Raw genomic sequence first — 16,883 nt, forward strand, 5'->3', positions numbered from 1 at the left:
CTTGAATTTCATCTTTTCCACCCTGTCTTCTAGTTTCCAAACAATTTACCTCCCTCTCTTTCTCCCTGCTGTTCCTTATTTCATTGTGCCGTGGAATCCTTTCAAGGGCTGGTGGAGGGGAGCAGTCCAGGCCACAGTCTGTTTCTATATAAGCATCTTGGGACGTGGCCATCACAGCTTCTTGAGAAGAGATCCGATTCCTCTCACTCTGGACACAGCTGGCCCATGGCAGCATGGCTGATGCTGTTTTCAGAGCTGAGGAGGCGCCTAGCATGCTGGCTTCCTGGGAAGGTGATGTTACCATCTTGGACCAATCCAGGTCCGTTTATGGAGGGCCGTCACATGCCAGGCTCCTTGCAGACCCGCCACTCAGGGTTATCTTTGATCTCCATCCCCCCCCCCCCCCGCCCCCAACTGGGAATTTCTCACATCATTGTAAATGCTTCCTCTCCTTGTCATTGGGCCCAAGAGCAGTGGGGACTTCCCGAAGCAGGAAAGTGGCAACAAGGGATTTATAACTGGGCACTCAGAAAGTTCTGCCAAGAAAACAGAGCTCTGTATGCGGCCAGGGAGGGGAAAGGGCACAAATTTGTCCCTGATCAAGAAGGAAATTGGAAAGAGTGCTGTGCTGGGTGCTGATGGCTCATGGTGGGACAGGTATGGGTGGTGCTGAAATGACAAACATCACCTCCATTTACACAAACCACACTTCCTGCTCTTTATTTTTGTTTTGGAGAGCTGACATGGAAAAGCTGGGCCCGCCAGCTTGTAATTTATAGCATTTGGTTTAGGAGGTGTTACGCAATCGCATTCCTGATCTGCTGGAAGCTGCACAACTTTCTGAGCTATCTGCTTGATTTCTGTTTTGGATTACAACTTCGTGAGTTGCTGTGTAGGAACCAAGATGAACGCGTGAAATATAATAGTGGCTCGGTTGGTTCCCATGCTTCGCTCGTGGTGTCGGGTGGAAGCTAGCTCACTCTGTTGGCTTGAAGATACCATCCGGGGTGTTTTTTAAGTACCTTCCACAGAAGGCAGCGAAGATATGGAGCGGCATAGGGTTTGGTTCCCTCAGCGTCGACTGGAATGGCCTTTTGGTGGCCAGCTCTAAACGGCGGTGGGCACAGTCTGGAAGGGTGGAATTCCCTCTTGCCATCAACTTGGCAGATCACATCTGAAAACCTCTCACGTCCAGCTTGCCGGGTCAGCATCTCTTTCACATCGGGTGGCTTAGCTGATCCGGCAGCAGTGTGTGAGAAACGCGCTGAGCCCTTTGAAGGGTCACAGGAAATCAGCCTGTAGCCGTGAGGCCCTAGCTTGCCAGCCTGCTGAGAGCTGAGGAGTCTGGGGCCTGCTGTCCTGCCCTGGGCTAACCCTGTCTGAGAGGAGACAAGATAGGTGTCTATTTTCAAGAAAAGGTTTCTTGGTCTGATTTATTTTTCAATAGAGGGGCTGTGGAGATGGCTCAGCAGTTAAGAGCACTGGCTGCCATTCTAGAGGACCAAGGTTTGATTCCCAGCACCCACATGGACGCTCACAACTATCACTAACTCCATTTCTAGTGAATCTGATGCCCACTTCTGGCCCGTTACACCAGGCACACATGTTGTTCTCAGACATACCTTCAGGCAAAACACCCACTCACATAAAATACAAATAAATCTTACAAAATAATTAACAGAGATACCTCACTGGCCTTTTTATTTATTATTATTATTATTTTTTTTTTTTTTTTTTTTTTTGCAAAGCCCTTCTATCTGTTCTTGTGACTGCTGTAGCCCTACTGTGGAGCAACCAGGGCTTGGTCAGCTCTATCTACCATCTTCCACCTAAGTGGGACAAGAGGGAGATAAGGTCATCGGGACAAGCATGTACCCAGCAGATCCCCAAATCTGCAAGGCACAGTCCTCCTTCAATGTGTTTGTCATTCTTAGACTTTCTTCCCACTCCCACCCCCTCAATTTCTGAGACAGGGTTTCTCTGGGTAGCCCTGGCTGTCCTGGAACTTGCTCTGTAGAGGAGGCTGGCCTTGAACTCAGAGAACTGCCCCCAGCCCCCGGCTTCTGTCCTTCTCTCTCTCTTTTTTAACCTTGTGGGTCCTGTTAGGATCTGGTATGAAAAAATTCCTCCAGGTTCTGACCCTAACACTGTGGATTGAAAACAGGTGATGTGTCTCCCAGAGAAGGCTACAGACCAAGGTCCCTGTGTTTAAGCAAAAGGTGCTACTTGGTGTGAGCGTGGGGAGATGTGGACACTCTTCCAGCTCTATCAGCAGATCCACGACACAAGCCACAGACACTCTGTCCCCCACTAGACGTGACTGCCTTTGGGGTTCAGACGCCTGCCCCTCAGATTCCAGACCCACTCTGGCGATTTGTCGCTCTGTCAGAGGAAAACTCAAGCCACTTCTTCAGCTATTACAGCCGGTTATTACCAGGCTCTGCCAAGGCACTCTGCCCATTGGAGGTTTTGGGACCAGATGGGCTGTAGGCAGTTCCTTTGTCAGCCTGTGGGAACTGCAGCCTGGGGAAGCCAGGCCACTTCCCCTAGGCTGCATCTGTGGTGCTGGCAGGGAAGATCCTGGAAGCCATATGCCCCTTTGTCGTCTCAGAACAGTACCCGTCTCCCCGGTCCTCAAGTCATTCAGGCAGGAAAGCGAACAGCTCGGTCGGTAAGCGACCCTCCTGAAAGGGTGCTGGAGTTCCAAGCCAGCCCTGAGCCAGAGGAATTCGGAGGGGTTCTGAATTGTAAGCATTTTCTAATTAATTAATTTGTTTGTTTGTTCGTTTGAGAAGAGTCTTTCTGTGTAGCCCTGGCTGATCTCTGTAGACCAGGCTGGCCTCAAACTCACAGAGATCTGCCTACCTCTGCCTCCCGAGAGCTGGGATGGAAGGAAGGCATGTGCCACCATAGCCCAGCAAATTTTAGCACGTTTAAAAGGGGACCTTTGTATTAATAGACTGTAATCACAGCAGTTTCTCCTCGCGGATGGAAAGCAGTCTGAAGACGAGGCTTCCTGGTGGACGTTGTAGCTAAGCTGCTCTGAGTCTAGAGGCAGCTGGGGAAGGCCAGGCTCTCAGCGTGTGCCTGCTCTCCTTGGCTCCTCTGCCCAGCTCCTCCATCCCTGGGGTACACGCTTTCTCAAGGTCATGCTCTGTCCTTGCTAATATCCCACTGTTGCCTTCCCCACCAAAGTCCGATCTGCCAGGAATGGGAGCCTACTCTTAGAGTCATTGTACTTGGGGAAGCATGAAGTACATAGAAGCTGAGACAGGAAGATCTCAAGTTCAAGGTCAGCCTGGGGTACATAGCAAGACCTTGTCTCTGCAGCCACTGTCAAATACAGGCGTCTGAGCCACACGGAGATCTGCCTGTGTACTTTCAACTAATGGTTCCTACCGTGTGGTGCCCATCAGACCTTGTCTCTGGTTGTGGCTCTGACTAGTGACTCCATCTTAGTGACTCCTTAGAGCTGGCCTGGAAAGAATCTTCATGCCTGTAATTAAGCCAGGGTTTCCTTCGGTGGGCTGCAGTTTCACACATGTATGCCTTTTGCTCCAGTCAGGCTGCCACTTCCACGGCCATGTCCTGTTTAGGCAGGCTGTTAGTGAGTGGCTGCTGTGTATCAGCTCCCTGCTTCTTGATCTGAATCCCTGTGCCTACCCTCTGGCAGGAAGTCCCTCAGAAAGAAGGGACTTAGTGAGTGATGCTGGGTCCCAGGCCTGGCAGGGCCAGCGCTTCGAGGGTGACCTAAGCACACAGCCCAGGGCTGCCTCCTCAGTGCTTTTCAATTGAGGACCACAGGCTCGCTGCTCTAGCATGCACTCCTGAGCGGACCATGCGCCGGAAGACACTTCTGGGGACTTCCTGTGTTTGGCCTGCTCTCCATCCTGGGCAGTAGGGGCCACAAGGCCAGCTGATGGTTAGAATAGAATGAAGCATGGGGAGGGTAAGTAATTTTCCCAAGGTGGCAGAGACAGAGACCAAACCCCAGAGCCCGTTACCTGCCCTCGTGTTTTTGCCTAGATCAGCAGGGTTACGGGGCAGTGGCTGCTGAGCCAGGGTGTGGCCCTTGTCAGCTTTGGAGTGAGGTATGGATGTGGAAACAAAGCTTTCAGTGCAACATCGAGGTGTGGGAGACCGGCTGCCAAGGACAGATGAAGAGATGGAGGAGATACGAGTTTTCTCTTTCTCTTCTGGCAGCCAAGTGGTTGGTCACAGAAAGTGTCTTGCGAGGAAGAGGAAATCGAGGCTTTGAGGCTTAAGTGCTCACCCCCCAGGCAGAGGGTAGAGGTGTCACCCTGGCTGTGTGTCACTTAATTAAGCCCGTCCTTCTTCCTGTCTCCTCTGCTTATTTCCCTGGCAGGTGGCACCGACAGCTTGATGTTGTTTGTGTGGTCAGAGCCCCACATAGTCTCATATATACTCAAGAGACTGGGGCTGGAAGAGCTCAAGTTCAAACACAGCCTGGGCTACGTAGAGAGTTCTCAGGCAGCCTGGATTACCTACTGAGACCCTGACATCCTCCTCCTCCCTCCAGATCCCGTTATAGTTGCATTATGGGAGGCTGTTGAGTTCTCATAAGCCGGTGACGGATCTGATGGGCCTGGACCGATCTGCATGCATCCTTCCTTGGTCTTGTATGCTGTTTTGTTCTCTGTGCCAGCTGCAGTAAAAGGAGGGATGGGAAGAGGGAACAATACAGGGACAAAGGCATTATTAGATAAAGGGAGAAGAGCCCTGATCCCACTGGCATTTGAAGCAAATTGTTTATGTGTGAGTTAGAATGTTCCCTGCAAGGAATTTGGGGGACACTCGATCACGGGCAGCCTGACTTGGTTGCTTAGCTAGGCACCTGGTCTAGCCGACCAGGAACGCTGGTATCTCTCCTTCCTTCTCTCCCTCGTATCCCTCCTCCCTTCCCTCCAGTCCATTCTTGCCATCAGTTCTCCCAGTTTTTAGTGACTACATTACACACTGAGCACTGTCCTTGGTCGCCATTTCTACCGAGCTGTTCAGATTTCACCCGCAGTCCAAATTGCATCCTGGGAGCCATGCTGGAGGAGCAATGGGAACCAAAAATGGGGTCTGAATTCCGGGAGCTGAACAAGGTCTCCAGGAGTAGTTAGAAGATGGGGTGACGTGACAGCCATGGGACTGATGTGGCGGCAACTGTGAGCCCTCATCTGTTACACATCCACTCACCTGGGCAACTCGTCAGTCTTTACCGTGGTCCGAGACCGCAGGTTCTGTTACCCCATTTTACAGATGTGGAAGCTCAGAGAGAAATTAACTGTCTTGCCTGAGGTCACCGAGCGGCTGAAGCTGACTCAGACACAAGCAGCCTGGCTCCAGAGCCTGTAAGGCCTATAGTGCCTTGATGTTGGAGGCGAGGAGGGGAATTTTACCTCTGGCTGTCCATAATGGTCTTGGGTTGTGTTTGTTCAGGAAACTGGGACACATCCAAGATCCGTTTTTGAGTGCCAGGCACAGAAAAGGTGGTTTTGACTGTAGCCGGCGTCAGATGGAAAGGCAGGGGTGTTTGCCCGAGAAGGCTCCAGCTGACCTGACCGCGGAGCTTGCTGATTAATCCTACATCTGTGTCAGCTTTGGCTTCATCCCACAGATTTGCAGCAGCTGTTGAGAAATGAAAGCTAAGCCCCTCTGTCAAGTGCAAGGACCAGTCCTTAGCCTGGGAGCAGATCCGAGGTCACACTCAGGAGCTGAGCTTTCTCAGAAATCACCAGATTGCGCTTCCCAGAAGTGTCTGCGGTAATGGCTAATGGAGTGGTTTAGATGAGCTGTGCTCTCTGCTCGCATCTTTACAGCTCACCAGTTCCGGGCCTGTCCCTTGCGATGGTTGCTGCATTGTTTCATGCCTCACTGGCCAGCAGCCCTGGGCTGATAGTTCCAACCACAACCTTGGAACCAGACCCTGCCATCAGGCCCAGGATTGGAATTTTCTAGAGACTGGATAGCCTGTTTGGTCATCCCTTGTGATTTCTGCCAAGTTGAGCTAATGTTGCCACCTCTTTGTTTCTTACCCTTGTTGCATTGCTCCTGAATTTGGCAAACTAATCGTCAGTATTTACTTGTGGGTGAGTCAGGATCAAGGTGGCATATAGATGTGTGGGAGGGGAGGGGTTGCGTGTGCGTGTGCGTGTGCGTGTGCGTGTGTGTGTGTGTGTGTGTGTGTGTGTGCGTGTGTTTAGGTAGTTCGGTAGGCCGGAGAAGGATGTAAGGTGTCCTGCTGGGTTTTTGGCTAGGCTGGCCAGCAAGAAACAGACTAGGTTATCTGTGGAACACCCCCCCTGCTGAAACTACACCTGCCTGTACTTCCCGAGGATGCCGGGGCTCCCGTCGAAGGCCATCGGTGCCCACGCAGCATGCACTGTCCCCCAGTGAGCCCTCTCCGCAGTGCTGATTATTAGCATCTTCACACTTAGCTCTAACAGTTAGTGTTAAGGTCTGCTGTAACACACCGTTGCAGGTATATAAAGGTCCTGAGTGGCAGGCGCCATCAGAATGACCCTTGGGTAGCCTCTGCCAGGATGGTCAGTGGAGAGAGGGCAGATAGGGATGTGAAAGTCCCTTGTACTCTCCAGCTGCAGCAGCAGCCATAGATGCGTGAGCCTCTTAAAAATACATGGGTTGCACCCGGGATGTAGCTCAGGGTTAGTGGCGCCTGACACACCGAGGCCAAGTTTGACCCCATCAGATTAAAATGCTGACTTTGCCGTGGACCGTTTCCAAAACTCTCCTGAATGCAGCGGAATATGAGCTCCTGCCCTCCGTCCTGTCTTCGGGTTCAAAGGCAGCTGGATGGGAAGAGCCTGACTCAGCGCCCCTGCCCTCCCACGCCTGCCTGCAGCAGGCTGTGCTGAGTTTCCGTGCTTTTAGTCATTCGAGCCAGAGGCAGGAAACCAAGCAGGAATTCCTTCCAGAGTCAGATGTGGTGTCAGGGTTCTCTTAGCAAAACCCACAGAGGCAAAAGCAGAAAAACTTTCCAGCAGGGCATGAGGACACATGCCTGTAGACCTAGCTATGTGGGAGGATGAGGCAAGAGCGTGGCCTGAGATCAGGACTTCAAGGCTAACCTGAGCAACATAATACCACTCTGTTTGTAAAAGAAAATCTTATATAGATGTGTGTGTGTGTGTGTGTGTGTGTGTGTGTGTGTGTGTAAATCATGTAATTAGAAAATCTGAAAGTAGGGATGAGGAGTTAATAAAATAGGCAACTGCAAACAGATGACATAAAACAGGGCCACAAATGTCCAGTGTGTTGCATTAGGTGCTTACGGCAGAATAACTGCTTTCAGAAGGAAACCCCCATTCCATAAGTCATCTCATTTACAGCCTGCTAACTGTGCAGTTGATTGATTAACTGTAAAACAAAGCTGACGAGGAAACAGTCTTTGAAGAGGATGCTGACAAGACAAGGGGGAATGAGCAGAAATTGGATTTCAGTATTAATGAAGCATCCCATGTGGATCTGGCTTTTAAAATGAAAGTGTTTCCACATGTGACACTTTCCTTGGGCTCGTGGCCCCTGAATTGTGGGTAGGGTGCGCTGTGAGTACGGTGTGACCTGTCCACCGAAGTCTGGTGGGCCTCAGGGCCAAGACTGCAGCCCAGCCACTTGGTGGCCTGTTTTCTCTCCATGCTGACATGTTCTCTGCCAGATGAAGCTTTCAGATGCTGAGGAGTAAATGTGGTGGTGTTTCTGGGTGGTGTTTCTGGGTGGCAGAGCACTTGGCCTGGAACGCATGAGGCCCTCAATTCAATCCTCAGCACCCCCCACACACACACACCCGAATCTCAACTGGAACAACAAGAATATGAGCTCACTTTTGGGGCCGGTGGATTTTGAGACAGGGTCTCTCTGTGTAGCCCTGGCTGTCCTGGAACTCTGTGTAGACAAGGGCTGGACTCAAACTCACAGAGATCCACCTGCCGCTGCCTCCTGAGTGCTGGGACTAAAGGCATGCACCAGTGCTCATGGCTGCTGGGTACTTCCTAAAAGGTGAGCTCAGCACTGTTGTCCGGTTATTTCCACCACCCCTAAGATGAAAGCACTCTTCAGCCTGGGAAGGACTCAGGACCTTGGTGTTTGCCACCCACTCTCACTGCACTGGCACCATAGGTTTTAGCCTTCTTTTGGACACTGACATTTGAATGACAGGTGGTTGGTGTCTCAGCTCTCTCTGGGAGTCAAAGTCAAGATTGGTACACTGTGAACTCTTAAGACAAAGGGCCTTTATCTGGGACCCACAGGCATGCTGTAGTTCTTCAGGTCCCACTAGTGGGCCTCAGGTTCTGAGCTCCAATATATCACACACAGAGTTTATATATATGCACACTTTTCTAAGGCAGAAAGGTCTGGGACTCCCAGGTATTTAAGAAGCCTGTTTCAGAGGCCTCTGGAGACCATTAGTGGACCGTAAGGCAGAGCGCATCATTCCTGAAGGACAAGGTTTCCTCACTCACATTCGGTGAGATAGAGCTCTCAGCACAGGCAATGCTGAGCACGTCAGCCTGAGGGCCAGCTTTCTGGTTCAGGCATTACGGTCTGACTCAGGTATCACGAGGTCAGGCACTGGAGAGATGGTACAGTGGTTAGGAGGGTATCTTCCTCTTCCAGAGGACCTGGTGTGACTCCCAGCACCCACGTCGGGAGACCCACAGCCCCCTGTACTGCAGCTCCAGGGCTTCTGGTGCCCTCTTCAGGCCTCTGTGGGCATCTGCACAAGTGGTGTTACACAGATTTTATATATAATATATAGACTGCAATATATTATATAACATATATAATATAGAAACAGATATAATATATATTTTGTGCAGAGATATATCTGCACAATTTTTTAAAAAAGAAAAGAATGGTTAAAGAGATGCCTTGGCAGTTAAGAGCACTGGCTGCTCTCCCAGAGGGCCTGGGTTTCATTCCCAGCACCGAACATTCTGGAACTTCAGTTCCCAGGAATTTGACACCCTCTTCCTGTCTCCAAGAGGAATCAGGAACATATTTGGTTACAGACATACATGCAAGAAAGATAGCCATACACATAAAAATAAGTAAGAATTTAAAAATTAAGAAAGAAAAGGTCAAATGATTGTTTCTGGGCCTTCCACAGTTTCCAAGCTGAGTAACCTTGATCTGCAGCCTGAGAAAGTATGTGCCAGGCCACAGACAGAGCTCACTGATGAATAAGTTCCGAAATAAATCATTGTCATAAAATTAGACCATGATGGGCTGGGCTATAAAAGGATCAACTTTTCAGTCTCCCTTATAAGCACAGAAGCACACTGTTTCCCCTAGCTGGTAGACCCGCACCTGGAAACAAAGATCCCATGATTGTGGAGCAAATACTCTTAACTGCTGAACCATCTCTCCAGTGCACACCCCTGCCCCCACCTTGGACACACCCGTTAAGTAACCTGGATGGCCTCCGGCACAGGAAATTTAAGTTACTAATCCCAGTGGCTTGAAGGTCTTCTTTGTTGTCAAACCTCTAAAGAATGTTTCATCAATGTGCTGGGTGCTTGTCTTTAATCCCAGCACTCAGAAGGCAGAGGCAGGTGGGTCTCTGAGTTCCAGACCAACCTGGTCTATAGAGCGATTGCCAGGACAGTCAGGTCTACACAGAGAAACTCTATCTCGAAGGGGGAAAAAAGTTGCATTAAAGGCTACGACTAGTGCAGGGGACTCAGAATTCTAGGCCAGCCTGAGTTTCATAACTAATGTTGTCAGCCTCAGCTACGTGGTGAGACCTTGTCTCAAACAATAACAGTAAAAGAATGCTTGACCTGCGCCTAGGACCAGGTTTCTGTGGGATGATCCAGTAGTGACCCTGTGAGCTGCTCACAGCCACTCTTGGTAGGAGGTTGTTTTGGGACCCCACTGGAAATGTGGTGCTGGGAAGCCATCAGGAGCGGCCACCCAGTGTGAAACAGTCCAGTGACCCTTCACCAAGCCGTGTGTCTTTATGGGCTGAGAAGCCTTGACTCTCTTGGCAGACACTCTGTTTGGAATTCACACACTCCTTCCCCCCCGCTGGGTGAAGCCACCTTCTGAGGCCTGTTGAGGCCTTTCCACATATCCCTGCTTTGTTGGGCCAGTGGCTAAGCCTCCCTGCCTGGACTCCAGTTGCTCCAGAGAGGGAGTCTTAGAGTCCGCATGTAGCTATCTTTCGCTTCTTTCTGCTTGGAGCTATGTAGCTAGCCCAGCATTTCCCTTGATGGCTTTGGTCCTAGGGCTTGGTGGTTACACTTCGAAACACCCATTTCTGTGCCCGCCAAAAGGGTGTTCACCCCACGGCCATGAGCAAGCAATAGAGCCTGCAAAAATCTGGCTTCGCATCCAGGGCTGTGATGTTCCCAGGTTCTCGGCTTCCTTCTTCTTAGACCCTGGGCCTCTAACAGCTTGTACTGCCAGCGTCAACTCTGCCAGCAGCCTGGAGGCTGTTTGGAGTGGCACTGAGGGCTAAGGGTTTGGGCAGACTTGGTGCCTGTGTTCGGCAAGACAAACGGCACACATATATAGCAAAGATGCTGTTCCAGTCACAGGCCTGGACAAGTGTGGAGAGGGGCACAGTGTACTGCTTGCTTCGGTGGAAAGCCTGTCCTGTCCTCCTAGGCTGGTGACTGGCTGCTACGTGTTGCCTGCTGCCCGGCGGGGTTGCTTCCCTCCCTTCCCAAGTCACCCGATTGAGGTCCCGTTGCTCTCTGAAGATGTTAGTTCTTTATTGTGATTTTTCAGGTTGTTCCCTGGGGACTGGTAGGAGGCTGAATGTCCCTCTAGCAACCACCTCTGTAACAACATGAACCTTCCCAAGACTCAGGGTCCCACACCCTACAGGACCACAGGGGCAGCTCTGTTTTGAGCCACTAATTCTCATTTTGTCTTTCCACGCTAATGCTTTTCCACTCATCTTTTCCTGGGCCTGAGGGACTTGAAAGAACTCTGCAATTAATTTGTTTTGGGTTTAACTGCCTTATTACACTTTTCTTTTTCTAGCTTAAACTTTGGAACAAATACCGAATCTCCAACATTCCATCGCTAATATTCCTGGATGCCACCACAGGGAAGGTTGTGTGCAGGAACGGGCTCCTGGTGATCCGAGATGACCCAGAAGGTGAGGCTTGGGCGTGCCTGGCTCCCCATATCCCTGCTGTAGCCCCTCCTCAACCGCAGTACTAATGAAGTGCTGTAAGTAGGTTTACGTGGCTAGAGAATATTGTCTTGATGAAATTATTGTATTCTCCAGGTCATAGTTAAGATTTTTAAAGGCTCAGAATGTCCCTCCAGGGGCCATTAATTCTTGGGCCAAAGCAGATGGGATCTGGGAAGGAATGTTCAGCTTTCGGGCCTGGGGAGGCTGCTGAAAAGCAGCAAGGGCCCAGATGCTGACCTCTAGTGCTATTTCAGCAGCAGCAGCCACTTGAGCAGTAAGGGTCTGCTGTGTGCATGGGGGATGGGAGGGGACAATCCTGTTTTCAAATCTTGGGTGTCTGGCTGTGGTAGTGTGTACCTTTAATCCCAGCATTCAGGAAGGAGAGGCAGGTGGATTTCTTTGAGTTCAAGACCAGCCCGGTCTATATAGCAAGTTTCACACTAGCTAGGGATACACAACAAGACCCTGTCTCAACAAAAACAAAAATACGTATATCAGAGAGGAGAGGACTGAAGGCTTGGAGGAGAAAGGCTCTCACTGCCAAGCCAGACAACCTGCGTTCCAATCCTAGAACCACCGTGATGGGAGAGAACCATCCCCGCCAGCCGTCCTCTGACCTCCATGTACACGATAGATACGTGACCCTTACCTGCTCGGCAGTCTCACCGCCCTCCCACCCCCTCAGTGAGTTCTGATGTATATCGTGGGCTGGCAGGACGGAACTGAGTCCCTCCTGGCTAGTACCCAAGGACACTGTCCTCCACTGAGGTGGGAACAGAGAGACTTCTCATGTTTTAGTTTTTCAGATTTGGGAATATTTGCATATATGTTGTTACCTGAACATTCTTAACCCCCAAATCTGACACTTACTGATTGATTTTTTTTTTTTTAATCAAGATTTCATTGTTTGCCCAGGTTACCTTGAAACTTGCTACATAGTTTCTCCAGATCTGTGCACTTTTCCTGTCTCAGCCTATTGAGTGCTGAGGCCTGAAATCTGAAACTTCTTGACCGTCAAAAAAAGTTTGAATTTGCTGGAGTCCCACATCTTTAATCTCAGCTCTTGGGAGGCAGAGGCAGCTGGATCTCTGAGTTCAAGGCCAGCCTGGTCTACAGAGCTAGTTCTAGGACAGACAGAGCTACACAGAGAAATCTTGTCTTGAAAACAAAAATGGGGGGGGGGGGGAGTGGATTTCAGATTTGAGAATTCGGAACGTTCCTCCATCGTCACCCAGAAAAGTCTCATCTCTGTGCTGCTCTCAGCCGTGGTGGTGAGTGCACTGCCTTGCCTGGTGCAGCTGGAGTCCCGGCCCCCCAGGGCTTGCTCATGCTGACCTGCCGGCTGGCCAAGGCTGTGCTTTCCCTCTTGCACCGGAGCAGTCGGAGTTGCAAGCTCTCCACCGCCTTGCTTAACTGACCCAGTCAGCTTCATCCCCAGGTCACAAAGTGTTACAGCAAATAACACACACACCACAGAGCTGGATGTGGTGGCACACACCTGAAGTCCCAACAGTCTGGACGCTAAGAGGGTTCTGAGTTCAAAGCCAACCCGAGCTACTCTCAGAGAATGGAAAGCAAGGCGAGCATGGTAGCACCTTTAATCCCAGCACTCGCCAGGGAGGCAGAGCTTCCCTGCGAGCTCAGGGGCCAGCCTGAGTTTCAGGCCCATCAGAGATATGCAGTGGGACCTTAGAGAGAGAAAACAAAACAAAACAGAACAAATGAACAGAGACAGAGAGACAGAGATTGATTGAGAGTTCCCATGTAGAATGATTGCCCTTTGTAAAACTCAGGCTGTAGTGAGCACACTCCCCACCCACTCCCAACACCGTTAGCAGCCTGGTCAGTCTAGCCACCATAGAGTTTTGTATCCCCCAGTTTCTGGGTGGGCTTGGCCACCTGCATCTGTAACAGGACTCTCATCCCTGGCCCCTCAGGCAGTTTTGAGGCAGTGGGCCATGGACCACCCTGTGAGAAAATAATGTGTTGAGCTGGGAACACGTTAGTTCCTCTTCCTGCTGGGAGACTACATGTCGTAAGAATGCTGACCATCTGGGGTTTGTAGATTTTCATTTTTATTACATTTCAGTCCTCTCTTGGTTCCGTAGGCCCCAACCCTGGCCTGTTGCTTTAGAATCTCTAGGGCTGTGGCCCATCACACTGGAAAAGCCCCCAGTGGGTTCTAGTGTGCGCTCTGGGTTGAGAACCCAGGGACAGGACTGAACTGCTATCTGGGTGTGATGGTCTCCAGTGCAGTGCGCTGGACCCAGTTGACTGCCGTTACCTGGGGAGTCTGCCCTGGTCTGGTCTCCCTTCTGCTCTGTTTGTCCATCCTTGCATCTGGAGATAGAGCCCTCTGGAGAGAGGCTTTCTCATCCTCCAGGCTTCGGTGGTAATGAGGCTGTGCCTTAGATGATTGATCCACTTCCTTTTTGTAATTACTTTTGTTGTTTTTGGTTTGTTTTTTTTTTTTTTTTCGAAACAGGGTTTCTCGGTGTAGCTTTGGCTGTGCTGGAACTCATTCTTTCAGTAGATCAGCCCGGCCTCAAGCTCACAGAAATCCTCCTGCCTCTGCCTCCTGAGACCTGGAGTTAAAGGTGTGCAGCCGCTGCAGCCGCCACCACCCAGCTGTTAAGTTACATTGTCAAAAACCTTACTTGGTGTGTGTATTTGTTTGTGTTTGTGGGCACGAGCGTGCCCCCTACGGAACATGTGGTGATCCGAGGATATTCCGTCAGTCTGTTCTCTCCTTCCTCCTTTACACGTCCCAGGGATTGAACTGGGCCATGAGGCCGGGCTCCGGACACCTTTATCCAAGGAACCACCTTGCTTGCCCTAGTTCTGTTTCCTCATTGGCTGCAGAGCCTGTGAGCCAGGCCAATAAATACTATACGATGACACAGTTGTGCCTAGAGTTCTGAGGACTCCCAGGTCCGAGGCCATCATAGAGAGCCTTGACATTCTTCCCATCTGTTTCCTATTTCAGGTCTGGAATTCCCTTGGGGACCTAAGCCCTTCCGGGAAGTTGTTGCAGGGCCCTTGCTTAGAAATAATGGCCAGTCGCTAGAGAGCAGCAGCCTGGAGGGGTCTCATGTCGGAGTCTACTTCTCTGCACACTGGGTGAGTGTGGATTGAAGGGGGCAGGGCCTAGGGTGCCTGAATCCGCAGGTGGGAGACAGCGGAAGTTTCCCCGGCATTGCCTTGCCTTGCTCATGGATGCCAGTAAATGCCATCAGTGGTGGCGGCAGCAAGAAAATGACCTCTCCTCAGCCATCCCACTGAGGTTTCCCCGGCTCCCCAAGGGGAGGTATCTCGCTGCACATTGCCAAAGTTGGCTGGGGCTGTGCATACTGATTACCGTGACGGCTTACTTCTATCTCTTGTATAAACTGGGTTTTGCTGTCCCGGCTCTACGCAGGTCTTCTCACCTGCATCCCCCACCCCCGGGGCCAGTGGCCGGAAGTAGAGAAGGCATGTCACATGGCAGGGGCTCTTGTCTTTCAGTGTCCACCTTGCCGAAGCCTCACCCGAGTGCTGGTGGAATCGTACAGGAAGATTAAAGAAGCAGGCCAGAAGTTTGAGATCATTTTTGTCAGCGCAGACAGGTACCGGGCCCCCTACAGTGTGACACCACTTTTCAGTAACAGCTTATACCCATTTCCTTCGCCTCATGTGTCTTCCTCAGCGTAGGCTGTGGATTAGGGCCCGGGGAAGACAGATCTGGGATATCAGTGAAGTAAACCTTGCTGCAACAGGGAGGCACATCCCAGTTCAGTTCCGGGTCAGCTGAAGTCAGGATGCGTTTTTGGTTCAGCTTTGTAGATTGTGAGGGGGAAATGTAGGGCGGAGGATGGGAGCCATGAGACTAGCACACTGTGATGGCTTTGCGTGGGTATGTATTCAGTTTCTTCAGGCTCGTCATGTGCTCTGTCTGGGGCTGCTTTAAAAGCACATGGATAAGAAATCACACAAGTGAGGAGTGTGGTTTTCCTCCCCAGAGCCTTGTCACTCTGGCCTCAGTTGCCTCTGTTCCTCATCATTCCCTTCTTCAATAAGCAGCCTTCTGCTTAGAACCTCACCCAAGATCCAGGCTGAGACAGCAGGAGCTTCTGTCGCCTGAGGGTCTCAGAAGGCCCTCAAGATGCCACATTATGGCTTTGACATCCTGTGCTATCTCATGGTCCCACCCCAGAGTTCCCAGTCTCACTGCAAGGGACCCAAGGCAATCTTGAAGGCATTTGGGGTTTTAAACACTATCACCTTTACTGAAACACAATTTCTGTGAAAATAAATTGCGTCTGTTTTAGGTTTTCCCACTCAGTGAGCTCTGCCCCATGTGTTTCTGCATGCCATTGTTGTCATACAGTCAAGATACAAAACCTTTCCATCACCCAGAGGGCTCCTCTGTGCCCTGCCTGGTCCCGTTACAGCCCCACAGCTCAGGCCTCCTGTGCTTTCTGTAGCTTCTTACCTGCGCAGCCCTGGGTGTAGGCTTGGTTCCGAGTGTGCAGGCTAGCGTGTGTGGGGAGCACGGCTGTGCTGTGTGTCTAGGCCTGCTGCAACAGTCAAGACAGCTCGGCGGGTAAGAGCACTTCGCTCCATCAGAGGACCAGCATCCCAGCTCCAACACCCGTGTGCCTTTTGGGCAGCTCACAAACCCCTGTGACTCCAGCTGCAAGGGATGCAACGTCCCTTTCTGGGTTTTTGGCCCCCTGCACAAAAACACGCACAAACTAGTGCACACAAGTCAGATCAAATCAAATCAACCTTTTAAAAATCAGTGTGCCTGTGTTGATAATGAAATGCTGGGCAGAGGTAAAATTGATAGGATGCAAAGAGGGTGCTGGCAAGCCCTGGCTGCTGCTTCAGTTTGGGAGGAACCAGGTGGAGTGAGTCGTTTGCTTCCTGGTGAGCCCCAGAACGGGTTCCATTCATCATTAGCCTGCCGCCTGAGGAACTAAGCTAGGAACCTGAGCTTAGGAACCCCAACCCCATGGGAGCCAGCACAACTTTGTCATGGCAGGAAGGACCAAGTGGAGATGCACACAGGATGAAGACATTTTCCCCACTTCTCTCTGTAGGTCAGAGGAGTCCTTCAAGCAGTACTTTAGTGAGATGCCGTGGCTCGCTGTGCCCTACCCTGATGAGGCCCGGCGGTCACGTCTCAACCGGCTGTACGGAATCCAAGGTAGGCATGCTAGGCCTGGACTGTCTGTGCCCTGGGTGCCTGTGTTTATGTGGGTGACCAAGGAAGCCAGAAGAGGCTGTTGGATCTCCTGGAGCTGGATTTTATGTCACTGTGAACCTCCTGACATGGATTCAGGGAAATGAACTTGGGCCCTCTGCAAGAGCAGTCAAAGCTCTCAAACACTGAGTCATCTTTCTAGTTAGTCCCCAGACCCCAAGTTAAAAAAAAATAAGCTGTTTTGGTTTTTGGTTTTTTTGAGACAGGATGTCTCTGTGTATCCCGGCTGTCCTGGAACTCACTCTATAGACCAGGCTTCCTTTGAACTCACAGAGATCCACCTCCCTCCACCAGAGTGCTGGGGTTGAAGGTGTGCCCCGCCATTGCCTGGCCCAAGTAATATTTTGAAAATGTGAGGAATGTGACAGTAAAGCCTAGTTTGTTGTTGGTTCCTTTTGGAGCAGTCTCCCTATGTAGCTCAAATGGCATGAAGCTGGCACTCTACCTGCCCCTCTCTCAGAT

General features: G+C 51.0%; 1 protein-coding gene across 2 annotated transcripts in view; it reads left to right on the forward strand.

Moving 5' to 3' along the window:
• Positions 1 to 16,883, forward strand: part of Nxn (nucleoredoxin) — a 134,087-nt gene that overhangs the window by 104,546 nt on the left and 12,658 nt on the right. For both annotated transcript variants that reach the window (XM_021636734.2, XM_021636646.2), the window contains exons 2-5: positions 11,020 to 11,137; positions 14,163 to 14,296; positions 14,681 to 14,781; positions 16,258 to 16,364. In XM_021636734.2, coding sequence (XP_021492409.1) covers positions 11,020 to 11,137; positions 14,163 to 14,296; positions 14,681 to 14,781; positions 16,258 to 16,364 — 460 coding nt within the window. The remainder of the gene's footprint in view (positions 1 to 11,019; positions 11,138 to 14,162; positions 14,297 to 14,680; positions 14,782 to 16,257; positions 16,365 to 16,883) is intronic.

The sequence above is a fragment of the Meriones unguiculatus genome, chromosome 7 (assembly GCF_030254825.1).
Source record: "Meriones unguiculatus strain TT.TT164.6M chromosome 7, Bangor_MerUng_6.1, whole genome shotgun sequence".
Classification (NCBI taxonomy): Eukaryota; Metazoa; Chordata; class Mammalia; order Rodentia; family Muridae; genus Meriones; species Meriones unguiculatus.